Source organism: Siphateles boraxobius, unplaced genomic scaffold, assembly GCF_051911475.1.
Source record: "Siphateles boraxobius isolate OS27281-9 unplaced genomic scaffold, OSU_SipBor_1 25, whole genome shotgun sequence".
Lineage (NCBI taxonomy): Eukaryota > Metazoa > Chordata > Actinopteri > Cypriniformes > Leuciscidae > Siphateles > Siphateles boraxobius.
In genome coordinates this window covers 17,106,863-17,120,513 of record NW_027508866.1, presented here as the reverse complement: position 1 = coordinate 17,120,513, position 13,651 = coordinate 17,106,863, and the positions used below count along the sequence as shown (strand labels likewise).

The 13,651-nt window shown below is 34.8% G+C and overlaps 2 protein-coding genes across 4 annotated transcripts in view; both read left to right on the top strand.

The window, feature by feature from the left end:
* The first annotated feature begins 1,585 nt into the window (after positions 1-1,585).
* tmem230a (transmembrane protein 230a) lies at positions 1,586-4,797 on the top strand. 2 transcript variants are annotated; one of them, XM_077242951.1, is made up of 4 exons: positions 1,586-1,793; positions 2,322-2,530; positions 4,015-4,137; positions 4,222-4,797. In XM_077242951.1, exons 2-4 carry the CDS (start codon positions 2,432-2,434, stop codon positions 4,360-4,362), a joined length of 363 nt encoding a protein of 120 aa, XP_077099066.1. In that variant the 5' UTR covers positions 1,586-1,793; positions 2,322-2,431; the 3' UTR covers positions 4,363-4,797. The 2 variants fall into 2 exon arrangements, with proteins under 2 accessions (XP_077099066.1, XP_077099067.1); XM_077242952.1 differs by having other exon boundaries at positions 1,691-1,793; positions 2,412-2,530.
* Positions 4,798-8,506: 3,709 nt separating this feature from the next.
* Positions 8,507-13,651, top strand: part of igsf9a (immunoglobulin superfamily, member 9a) — a 28,371-nt gene continuing 23,226 nt past the window's right edge. Inside the window, exon 1 of one of the 2 annotated variants that reach the window (XM_077242945.1) lies at positions 8,507-9,052. The gene's annotated coding sequence lies outside the window, so the exon portion shown is untranslated. The remainder of the gene's footprint in view (positions 9,053-13,651) is intronic. The other variant, XM_077242946.1, reaches the window with a different exon arrangement.

Sequence of the window (13,651 nt, the reverse complement as noted above, 5' to 3'; positions counted from 1 at the left end):
ATTGATTGGAAAAGGGCAGCATGAACATTCTTCAAAACATCTACTTCTGTGTTCCACAAAAGACAGAATATCATGGTTTAGAATGACATTGGAGAAAGAGTAAATAAGAACACAATTTTAATTTAATATTTCTCTCCAAAAACAAAGACAAAATGAACATATGCACCTTCTTTCTCAGAAGAATGAGTTTTATTTATTTCTTTATTGGCTACATGCATCATAGAGCAACTCTTATTCATCTAATGTCCATGAGCTTTTGATCAATAGCATGAATCTATCGTTTGTTTTATTTCTTATGTTCTTCGTATTCCCCCTTGTCGTGCATCAAAAACAGAACTTTATGCTGAAGTTTAATGCAAGCATGACGGATTGCTTGCATTGAATTTAAATATGTTGGCATTCATTTCCTCCTTTGTTGTCACTTTAAGCTATTGAAGCTCTTGCCTAAAAGCTGCAGTCTCAAGACGTGCTGCGAATGTTAAGGGTTCTTTATTGTTTTGTTGTAGGGTTACTCTGGAAGCCAGCCAACGTCAGCAGTTGCACAAACCATAAAGAATATGGAAGGAAGAAGGAAACTAACAACCAACAGATCAGATGAATGAGGTTTAGCACTTGAAAAGTGTATTGGCCTGTAGAACACAAATCCAATTCAACGGATCCATTACAGAATATTAGAATAAACAAAAAATACCAGCATGTCGCTGTCATAGTTTTTATTCTCACTGTATCAATATCATACAAGTTATGTTTATGAATATAAAATGAAATTAATAATATTTGGGAAAAATATCTAAATAAATAAATATGTCACAAGCAATTTCTGACTGATTTTTAATCTTACTGCTCCCACATACAGAAATATCAAGTTCCACCCGAAGATGAATTGGTACTTGAGCACTGAGAGTCTCGTTGAACTCACTGAACTCACTCTGCTCAGCATTATTATTCCGGACAGCAGGTACTGTCAAATTATTCAAAATGGACAAAAAAGCGTGACTTGTTGGTAATTTAGTGTACTGTGAGCTGGTGTTTGTGGAGAAATGCACTGATTTTCAAAGCAAATTTCAATTAATTTAATCTGCATCTGACTGGTAAATTTAATTTGATCAATGTAATTTATTATTATTATATTATTAAATCTAATCTAGATAAAAAAAAGGACATTTTGAGTAATAACTGAGTCATTTTATTTTATTTTATTTGTTTGTTTACTTTTTGTTTTGTGTACGTTTGTTTTTGAAATTTTTTAACAGTCAAAATTAATATAATTGATGCCCATTTATTGATGGGTTTTAAATTTAGTTGTTTTACTGATGCACTGTATTCAAATCTAAATTCATTTTGCCATTCATCCTATTCATTCATGGGTTTAAACGCTATATTTTACTTCTGGTGCATGCATATTTATTAATTGTAATTATTTATTTCAATAATGTAATGTTTAAAATTGATTTCATATGTCGTTCTTTTAATGTATAGAGCAAAATCTGTCGTTTAATTATTTTACTCGTTGATATTCTGTCATTTGCAGAAGACGAGTTGCTAACTTGCTAGTATAGTGGCTGCCGCTGGTCTTCTTTCCTGCGCGCGCGCAGATTGGAATGGAAGTAATAAGGAAGTAAACAATGTCCACAGAGGGACAAGTAGTGTGTTCAGGGGGAAAAACAAAGTTTTCTGTAGTGCTGTGGCAGTAACAGATCAAAATTCAGATCGTCTGATCGAAAACGACGGCTTTGGTTATTTTGTCTCTAGTGAAATAATATGCTTAAATGCACGACTTTGTATTAGAGCTGGTGAGTACATGAACGCTTCTGTTAACTGACCAACCACACTGTAAAACATTTTTTTTTTCGGAGTTGTACATGACACAAAAATTATTGGAGTACATTTTACAAGAACATGCAATTTCAGTCATTCTTCTTCAAAATGTCACGTTTAATTCAACGTGTTACTTGCTGTTTGTTGAAATTTACAAGCATTTTTTTTTGTAAGAATTATTTTAAAGTAAATCCTACACATTATTATTTTTTTCAGTGTATAACGTTAACACAGATGAAGTCTGAAACCGCAATACAAGATTACACAGACTGCATAAATAACCCGTTGGGTTCATTAAATAAACATATAATAGCTGCTATTAAATAAATCTATCTTGAGATAATAGACTATATCACCAGGATGCTATCAAATGACTGTAGTGTATTTGAATTTATGTGTAATTTCAAATGAAAGGAAGCTTAGCTAATCCAACATGACTTTTATGCTGAACTAAATGTGTTGCATTTGTTATGAGAGTTAGAACGTTCTTTCTGGTCTCCCAGAATAACCACGCCAGGAGTGGATGCACTCTCAGATAGTCTCAGTATAATTTGCTGCTTTTCATCCTCATCAACATCATCATCATCCTCAAGGCCCAACAAATCTATACATCATGATTGCGACACGAAACAACACAGCCAGTGCTGCTCCGAACAATAAGGTGAAATACTCCAGGCTGGCAGATAGTGATGAAGGCTACATTGATCTACAGGTGAGAAAGCTTAATGCAGAAAATATCTACAGTCATGTGAAAAAGTAAGTACACCCTCTTTAAATTTTTGGTTTTATGTATTAGGACATAAATAAAAATCATCTGATCGTTTGCAGGTCTTAAAATTAGGTAAATACAGCCGCAGATCAACAACACATGACATATTACACTGTGTCATTATTTATTTAACAATAATAAAGACAAAATGGTGAAGCCATGTGTGAAAAACTAAGTACACCCCATGATTTAATAGCTTGTACCAGCTTTAGCAGCAATGACTTGAAGTAATCGTTTTCTCTCACATCGTTGTAGAGGAATTTTTGCCTACTCTTCTTTACAAAGTTACTCAAGTTCATTTAGGTTTGCGGGAACTTGTTTATGCACAGCTCTCTTAAGGCCCTGCTGCAACATTTCTGATGGGTTGAGGTCTGGACTTTGACTGGGCCATTGAAACACCTTGATTATTTTCATTTTCAGCCATTCTGCTAGTGTGCTTTGTATCATTGTTCTGTTGCAGGACCCAATATCAGCCAAGCTTTAGCTGTTACATTTGACTCTAGAATACTTTGGTGTTTGGTATACAGAGGAGTTCATGGTCAACTCTCAATGACTGCAAGGTGCCCAGGTCCTGTGGCTGCAAAACAAGCCAAAAATCATCATCCCTCCATCAGCATGATGGACAGTTGGTATGAGGTGTTTTTGCTGATATGCTGTGTTTGGTTTTTGCTGTGCATTATGGATAAACATCTCCACGTGGGTGTCGTCTGTTCAAAGGACATTGTTTCACAAGTGTTGTGGTTTTGGTAAGTCTTTTTCTATTTGCACTGTAATGAACTTTAACATTTACCATGTTTTTTGCAGTTTCTCTGCGCAGTGCACGGTTTGACCCTGGGGTGAATTTGCTGGGACGTCCACTTTAGGGAAGATTGGCAACTGTCTTGAATGTTTTCCACTTGTGAATTATCTTCCTTAGAATAATGGACTTCAAATAGTTTGGAAATGGCCGTGTAACCCTTCCCAAATTGATGGCAGCAACAAAAGCTTCAATAAGATCATTGCTGGTGTCTTTCCTCCATGGCATTGTGTTTTAACATCTACCTGAAGGCTCCAGACCAGCAAAAACCTCTGCTTTTATAGATCTGATCACACTTGCTGATGATAAATAAATCAAAGACATTTGCTAATCAGCTCCTGACTGCTACTTACACTCTTTATTCCTATGGAAGCTGTAAGGGTGTACTTAGTTTGTCACACATGGCTTCTCCATTTTGGCCTTGTTTTTGTTAAATAAATGATGATGCAGTGTAATATGCCATGCTGTTGTTCATCTGGGTTGTATACCTAATTTTAAGACCTGCTATCCACCAGATGATTTGTATTCTGTCCTGATTTGTAAAACCATAGAATTTCCTTTTCACATGACTGTAAATGGTATTCCATATGTATCTAGTGTGTCATGTATTCAATTAAACACTGTTTTACAGTTCAAGAAAACCCCACCTAAAGTACCCTACAAGGCCATTGCCCTGGCAACGTTCCTATTTCTGGTTGGCTCTGTATTGATAATTGTTGGATCACTTCTTTTGGCGGGATACATTAATGTCACGGTGAGTAGACAAAACTGTTGTATTGTAATTGAAAAAGGTGAATTGTCACTATGTTTGACAGTAATTTATATGGTCTTGTTGTAGCACCCAGATCGCACAATTCCAGTTCTCATCATCGGCGTACTGATCTTTCTTCCTGGATTCTATCATTTGCGGATTGCTTATTATGCTTCCAAGGGTTACCGTGGTTATTCTTACGATGACATCCCAGACTTTGATAACTAAACGGATCTAGTCATACAAAATGCTGTTACTTCTGTGTGTTTTTCTGCTGCTGTTATGCACGATTTGCCTTCAGGCACTTATTCTCTGTTTACTATTAGTCTCTAGGAGAGAAAGCGTGGCACACAGTGACTTGGCTGAGCTTTATTGAGCTGAATACCTTTATTTTACCGAAAGAAAAAATGATTTCTTCGAAGTGCAATATTAAGTGCAATATTAAGAGTATTTATTTAGCTAAACACGTAAAAGGCCAACAAGAAATATGCTGATATATAGCTTTTGTACAACCGTTTAAAGAAGTATCATTTTAAAATCTAGAAATGTATGTTTACTGTAATAGAGAATCTGTTAGTTACTGTATATACACTATCAGTGAAACGTTTGGACACAATTTATATTTTAAATGAGATAATTTTGTACAGAAATGTAAATTGATAAGATATTTTTTTTTTTTTTTTTTTTTTTTGCCTGCATAAGTTAGCCTGGAAAGTGAAGAAAATCAGTCAAAAAGCATCTAACATACATGTGAACTTCTTCACAATGTAAAACAGTGTAGTAGCTGCAATAATTAAAGATAATTATGATTTGTTTCACTTTTTTGCTTACATTTTTCCATACACTTCTATTTGTGTTCCCATACTTCCACATGTTAATTTGTAGTTTTAAATATTTTATTTTTGCCATTATTTTAAAATGTGGATAATAGTAAAAATAAAGACTGCGGTAATGTGTTTTACTGGTAGTATAGTTAAGTTGCTGTGGCAGTATTGCTTTGTGGAATAAACGACTGAATGAAGTATTGATGTTCACCTTCTCGTGCTGCTTTATTTTGAGGGAGCAAAAAGTGTTGTATTTTGAGAACCACAGAAGGTTAATAAAATATGATTAAAATATAATTAAAATATTATATAAATTAAAATATTAATAATAATATTCTTTGAAAAGGGTGACAGTATTACAGTATGTATACTATATATATATATATATATATATATATATATATATATATATTTATTACTCATCAATCCTGCATTTATTTGAAAAAACAGTAATGGTTTTCTATTTTAATATACTTTAAAAATATTTTTTTTTTCTGTGATGCAAAGCTGCATTTTTAACAGCCACTCAGTGTCACACGGTCCTTCAGAAAAAATTCTAATGATGATTTATTATCAATGTTGGAAACAGTTGTGCTGCTTAATATTTGTTTTTAACCTGTGATATTTTTTTCAGGATTCTTTGATGAATATAAAGTAAAAAAGAAAAAGAACAGCATTTATTTACAGTAGACACATTTTGTAACGATATACACTACCATTCAAAAGTTTGGGGTCAGTGATTATTATTTTTTTTTTTTGAAAGAAATTACTTTTTATTCAGCACGGATGAGTTAAATTGATAAAGTAATAGTAAGGGTTTATATTGTTAGAAAATGTTTCTATTTTGAATAAATGGAGTTCTTGTTAACTTTTTATTCATCAATGAATCCTGAAAAAAGGATCACAGGTTCCAAAAAAAAATGTCATGCAACATTGATAATAACTGAGCATCAAATCAGCATATTAATGATTTCTGAAGGATCATGTGACACAGAATGGCTGATAAATATTTAGCTTTTCATCACAGAAATAAATTATATTTTATTTTTAAGTAGGCTATATTAAAATAGAATGCCATTATTTTAAATTGTAATAATATTTCACAATAATATTTTTTTCTGTATCTTTGATCAAATAAATGCAGCCTTGATGAGCATAAAAGATTTCTTTCAAAAACATTAAAACCAAATCCAAACTTTTGACCGGTAATCATTGATCATCTCCTAACAAGGCCACATATTAAGGTCTGGGTAGATTAGATGGTAAGTAAACAATCAGTCTTTGTAATCTTGTGGGATGCAGGAGAAATAGGCAGTAATAAAGATCTAATGACTTATGACTATTGTTATGGCAAGACGACTGGGACAAATTTACACAAAATTTGAATGAAGGTTATGGGAGGAATGTGTCACAACACAGAATGTCACACTCTGCTGTGTATGGGGCTGCGTAGCTTTAGACCAATGACCCGTCCACCATCGAAAGCGCCTACAATGAGCATCAGAACTGGACCTCGGAGCAGTCGCCTGGTCCAATGAGTTTTCTTTAATATCAAGTGGACAGCCGTGTACGTGTGCACCGTTTACCTGAAAGTGATGCACTGTGGGATGACGACAAGCCGGTGGAGAGAGCGTGATGCTCTGGGCAAGAGTGTTCCCTGGGCTCTTTCAGCAGGATAATGCAACCTGCAACTGATTGTTCAGGACTGATTTGAGGAACATTATTAAGAGTTCAAGGTTTTGCCCTGGCCTCCTATTTTCCCCCAGATCTAAATCCAATTGACCTGTGGGATGTGCTGGACCAACAAGTTCTTTCCACAACAGCTCCACCTCGCAACCTACTGGACTTGAAGTATCTGCTAACGTCTTGATGCCAGATACACCTTCAGGGATCTTGTAGAGTCCGTCTCGGCGGGTCGACGTGGTTTTGGCAGCATGCAGAAGACCAACAGCATTTTAGGCAGGTGGTTATAATGTTTTGGCTCATAGGTATAAGAGTCCAGAAAAAACTAGTTTTTTTTTTTGAATCGTGTGGGCTACCAGTGTTATTTTAGTATCATTATTGTATTTTTATTAATATTATGAATTTGTTTTTTTTATATTTTATATTTTACATTTTTATTTTGGTATTAGTAATTATTATTGTTTTTTTGTCATTTTTGTTAATCTTTATAAACATTTCCATTCTTTTAATTTATTTTTATTTCAGTTTCAGTTATTTTAGAACATCAAGTTATACTAAATAAAAAATGAGAAATGTTGAAACAGCTGAAATAAAATCAGTTCAATTCGTTTAAATAATTTATTTCAGTTAACATTGATTTTATTTATATTTAATTGTTTTAGTGTGTTAACTAACAACCCTGTGGTGTACTACCTTACCTTTTTGTCTTATTTTTTTGTCTTTTTCTATCCATATCATATCAACAGAGAGAGAGAGAGAGAGAGAGAGAGAGAGAGAGAGAGAGAGAGAGAGAGAGAGAGAGAGAGAGAGAGAGAGAGAGAGAGAGAGAAAAAACTTTACTGTCCTCTACTGGTAAACAGGTTCAAGTGTTTTTACCCACGGCATATCAAGCTGTCTTCCGCTAGAGGGCCTTCAAAATAGTGTTTCATCTCATAAAGCGTAGAGTGTGGATTTGAGTTTCCTTGATTTTCTCAGACTTTGTTTTGGAAAGACATTTTTAACTTGTATTATTTTGCAGAAGGAATGGTCACATGTGGCAGCTTTCTTCCAGGAAGGAAGGCTAACTGAGAATGTGTAATATTAATATTATATTTTGATGTCATTCCTGGTTGGAGAAATAAACCATGTTGCAACTGTACCCGGTCTCCCCAATAGACGGTTTGAAACAGACTGTTTAAAAAAACACTAATTTTTATACCGCATGTTACCAGGAGCATTTGGCCTGGTCAAATTAAATGTCTTTTGGTTAGTGAGCTCGTCAAGGCGAATAAAAAGTAAACGATTTTAAAGGGATAGTTCCCCCAAAAATGAAATTTCTGTCATCATTTAGCCTACTCACCCTCAAGTTGTTCCAAACCTGTACGAGTTTCTTTCTTCTGTTGAACACAAAAGAAGGGATTTTGAAGAACGTCCGTAACCAAACAGTTACAGGCCCTCTCCCTTTAAGAAATTTGGCATTATCTAATAGTAGCCTAATAATAATGATATCAATAACAACACGAATAAGGATTAGCCTATCATTAATGTTAATGGTGATGATAATTAATAATAGTAATAATTAAACATTGTTCATAAGACAACATTTATTGGGTAATGATCCTATGATTTTCATTGCTGGTAAAGCATAAACTGTTGTGTATGTTTGTATTATTCATACAATTCTATACATTATCAGCACTGAAATTAATGGCAACACACAATGCATTTTTTTCAATTAGACACTAGGCCATATTTTATCCAACCCACAACACAAACACATCGTTCATTGTCATCGTCATCGTTCATCAGTGTAGCCTACTGGGTGCTTGCAGGCTCAGGAGTGATTTACGTGTGCCCAGATAACAAACAAGATCAGAATGTTGACCAAAGTACAACAGACACTCCTCGGTATGAGTGTTATCTAGTGAAATAACCTACCTTATGCCAATATAAATGTATAACGTTAGCTGATTAGTAATTGCACACAGCAATTTTTTTACTGTACTAAAAGTTAAAAACATTTGAAGTGTTTCTTGGCAATTAAAAAGTTTTTTCCTCCCTTTTCCTTTTCCCCTTGTTTTTCGTTCCTTCTGGACCGTGTGCTCTGCGCATGCGCACAGCATTCGTTTGATTAAACGGCAGCAGGAGGAGTGAACTCAACGCGAGAGGAGCGCCGATGCGCGAGCTCAAACCTCCCATAGAGACAAAGTTTATTCTCTTGTTTTCTTCACCTCATTTATAGAAATAAGTGGAAAATAATATACTAGGCAACTGGCAGAGTTTCTGAAGTTGCCCATGAGAATTGATTGTGATGTGGAATTAACACATGAGAGAATATAATTACTTACTTTTGGAATATTGTCTTCGTGGTATTTTCCGTCATCAAGGCAAAACAGCGCTGCTTACTACAGCTGATACATGAAGTGATACAGGTGAGTAGGCTATACACAACACACAGTTAAGTCAGTCACAAGTTTCATTTTCTAAGATAGGTAGGGAAGAAAAAACATATAGATTAAAAATGTAATTGACATTTTATTGTGGGGTTTGTGTAATAAGCGGCAACAGCGTCTAAGTTTAAAACGCTTAAGCGCTTATGCAGCTAACAAACATATGTTCAAATAATGTTTTGGTTTTGTTCCCAATAAGTTACAAAAGATTTATTTTTAATGTTCCCTGAACGCTTTAAACGTCCAGTTTTAAAACTTCCAATATTTTTTTCTTGGATATGTGAACGTTAAGCGAACATTCAACATTATGGGAACGTTTCAGAATATTCGTATAACATTCAAAAATAACAAGTATGAACATCCAAATTATCTATCTATCTATCTATCTATCTATCTATCTATCTATCTATCTATCTATCTATCTATCTATCTATCTATCTATCTATCTGTCTGTATTTAGCCTTAATCACAGGATCATGTTCATTTGCTAAACTTAAGATGTGTGTACATTGTCAGCAATATTTTTATGCTGCAGTAGCTATGCTGTTTTTGAAAAAGTGGGGTATTCAACATTCTTACAATATCCAAAACAGGCTTAGGCTAGAAATCTGTAAATTAACCTTAAATTTCTGACCTGTTCTTCTACAACACACCATACTACATTTAGGCATTTACTCATTTCCCCCTCTTATATAACTCTTATTGTATTTCCATTACTGACGTTCATTAAGCATCTATTGATCAAACTTTCCTGAGTGTAAACAATCGTTATTGAGTGTACACAAAGGTTGTGACAATGGATTTTCCTTTTTGTCAGAGTTAGCCCAGTTTGACTCACGCATAGATTCAGAGGGAGTCACATGCTTAATGTAGTCAAATTCACCAGTATACCACAGAGTATATGCCGGTCATTTACTGTGATATTAATCAGTCACTTTTTCCCAGGCTCACTGCAGCCAGATTATCCCGGATAACACTCTGATCCCAGTTCTCATGAATCACTGAGCTTTCATGCACAGCACCATGCAATGTATGGATTATGATGGTTGCATACACAATCTTGTAAATGATTATCACTTTTTTGGAAAATGGATAATCTGTAATCAACTCTGTCATGGATATGATTCTTTCTCTCTTCACAAAATGGCTGATTGTTTGACACTTTAACAATCTGTGCGTGCTTTTTTTCCTGTCACTGGAAATGTTTTGTTTGTATTGGTGCCACAGTAGGACATTTGCATGTTGGTGACTGACAAATTCATGGTCAACTTTTGGCTTCACTGAAAATTTTTCTTACACAAACAGTGATCTCATTTCTTTCATTTTTAGATAATTTTAACTGGTTTATAATACAACCAAAACAATCCATCTATAGCAGCTAAATCTCTATTATCATTCTAAAATGAGTTTGCAATTGTTTTTAAAGTGCACATCTGGCTACATCATCTGTCGGTTCATAAAAGGGGTATTGTTGGTAGCTTTGTAAAATAAGGAAAGTGGGTTAACATTTCTGACCTCTACAAATCGATGTTAGTCCATTTGTCTGATTAAATCCGTGAGTTGGTCAGCAGGGAATCTGCTCTGAGCCTCGGAGTTTCAGGTCCAGCTGTTACGGCTAATCTGTTTATTTGCTCTAATGAATAAATGCTTTTGTAAATATAGAGCTCACTTTCACAGTATGACATGACTGTTTGAAAGGCTTAGTAGTTCTCTTACAGGTTACTAGTGTGAACGTCTCTTGTTTGTTTCGTCCTTTACAATGTTTGCTTTGCTTCATTGAAGCTTGAGTTTATTGCTTTGCCACATCTCAAAGGAGCACAATCATGTGAGGTTTTGTTGCATCTTTGGCCTCATTTAAAGTCACGAATCACCCTTTGAATATCATTTTACTACCATAATACTGGATATAAATTGGGAATTTTAATGTCAAAATTGGGCGTTATGTAGAGTTCTACGGTGATGACATTAGACCAACTTCGCATCACCCTGATTCCCACGACAAAAACCCAATAAGAGTTTTCCTTAGGCTTATGGATAATTGCAGAAAATAAGCTCTGTGACCAACAAAAGTACATATTTCGTACATGTTTTTGATCATTATGATTACACAACTTTTGTGAATTTTGAAGTGTAAAAACAATCAGCAGACATCAAAAGCTAAACGTAGACTATAAACAAACTACACCACGGGCGCATGACGTCACCATCACTAAGTTTCTGACAACTCTTTCGCTCTTTGTTTAAAAGCATTTTCACTGTAAGTTCTTTTATTCGATTATAAGCACAATGAGTCTATGAAAGCGGACTATAGTGTGTAGACGAGTTTACCTTTGTTCTGATGACGTTTAATGTTCTGATAACCTCTGTAATCTCATTTAACCACACGTCAGCAACCTTATTTTACAAGACAGGTAAAAGCTTTAAAAAATAACAAAGAGGTATTTCTGATGTATTTTTTATGTTGTAGAATAAAGTGAAAATATCTTGAACTTTTGTGTTATTTATTTGTAATAACATAATGCCAATAAACTTTACATAATTAGACTAGGAAACAAGTTACAAAAGTGTCAATTTTGATTTCTTGTTGACTTAAGATCAAATTGACCCCAGTCATACAATAAAAATGTGGCCTAACACTCCTTTATCTGATGTTAGAACATATTTACAGCCAACTAAATTTCTGAGTGTTATGGTCATCTTCATTTACTTGTATGCAGAATAGGTCAGATATGAATAATCGAGTGACTGCTGATCCTTTCTCATTAAGGTTAAGCTTAGAATGAGTGCACTATATTTAGCTTTCACGCTCGATTTGGCCCAGTTCCTTCACAACAAAGACAGATTTATGGACTGAGAGAAATTTATTATGCGAGTTTAACCCATCCTTTGTAAAAGCCAAGAATGAATGGACGACTCAACTCTTTCAGAGCCTGGAATTAGCATAACCCACAATATGGTCCCAGTTTGGTGTCTTTATAGACATAAAACGGTATAATACAACGTTTGTTTCCTGGTTATTTTTAATGGCCAAGTACTCTAACCCTTGCCCCCAAAGGTTAATAATTAGGATTTTACTATTGGTTATTGAAACTATAGTGGAACAGTAAATCAAAAAGACAGCTTTTGTGTGCTTGGTAAATTATGTAGGACTTTGGTCTAGCTGGGATGGTGTTGCCCAGCTAACAAAAATATGTTCTTAGAAGGTGTTGCTAATGCTCCCATGAAGATATGAAAATGGTATTTCTAAGTGTTTTCTGAATGTTCAAAACGACAAGATTTCAAATATTTAAAACATTTTTTTTTTTTGGTTACGTGAAACTTAGAGAAAATATGAATGGGAATTATTTATTTAATATTTAGACAAATGTCTTAGACGAACGTCCAAATTAAAATATTTCAGAAAAAACGTCCCATGAACAACAATTGCTCTTATGTTTTGAGAATGATATTAAAGGCCAGATAACTCTGTTCCCTGTTAGCTGGTTGTCTACCCTTAGAAGGCAGCAAACCATAGCAGAAAGCTTACCAGCTTTTGTCAGAGAAGAACTGGTTTATCAGCATCCCATAGAGCTTATGTGGTGCATTTTACAATGTACAAAAACGTACTACTTAATTACTCAAGTTCTCAGATTTTTGTACCACAAGGTTTCTGAATCGCTAAATAGACGCTGAATAGGGAACAGGCTGGTAGCTGAGTGTGCGGTGAGAAACGTGTGACCTGTGGGATTGTCTTTGGACCCCATTCAGCAAGCTCTTTAAGAATGGCTCTCGCTCATTGCACACGGGGGGTAATGAGCGGGAGTTTGCATTGTGCCCTGATGCATAGCACAGGCTCACAGTGAGCTAAGTGGAGTGCTAGCTTTACCCTTCGCACGAATCACACACTTTAGTATTTACAGCGGCACCTAACAGACCTAATGCTTCCTGATGTGTTAATGATTTACCAAAGACCACAATCTTAGACTGATGACTCAGTGACATTCGGCTGCAGTTGTGTATGCTCTCTGAGGGCGTTTTATCAATCGTCTTGCAACTTCCTGTCTACCCACATAGGCATTATTAATGGTATACTGTGAAGTCGTCTTTGCACAGGTTAAGTATATATACTTTGACATGACCTGTCAAGCAGTGACACCAGTTTCCTGCAGTGCGACATGCATTTGTATATTTACAATTTCAGTCAACACCATCAGATAAAAAAAAATAATGCGTCAAAAATGTATTATATATATACATTTACTTTAATTAATTAATAAATTCATTAAGATTACCGAATATTTTCAAAGATTCAAAGTGTTTTTTAGCTTCATCTGCTCGATTGTTGCCACAGTGCTATTGATATATTTATGACATAAATAAGATTTTTAAAGAAAAGTACGGTGGCCGAGAGGTGCAAAACAAATCACAATTATAAAAACAAAATAACAAGTCAGAAAACACAACGATTTCGCCAGCATGTCCACAATCACGGCATATGAATGTTTCTTCAAAGTAATGTTTAATGTGTTCCATTTTCGCATTTACCAAAACAAAGTTGATCACAAATTTCTTACTTCCTGTAAAGTTTGATTGACAGGTGTC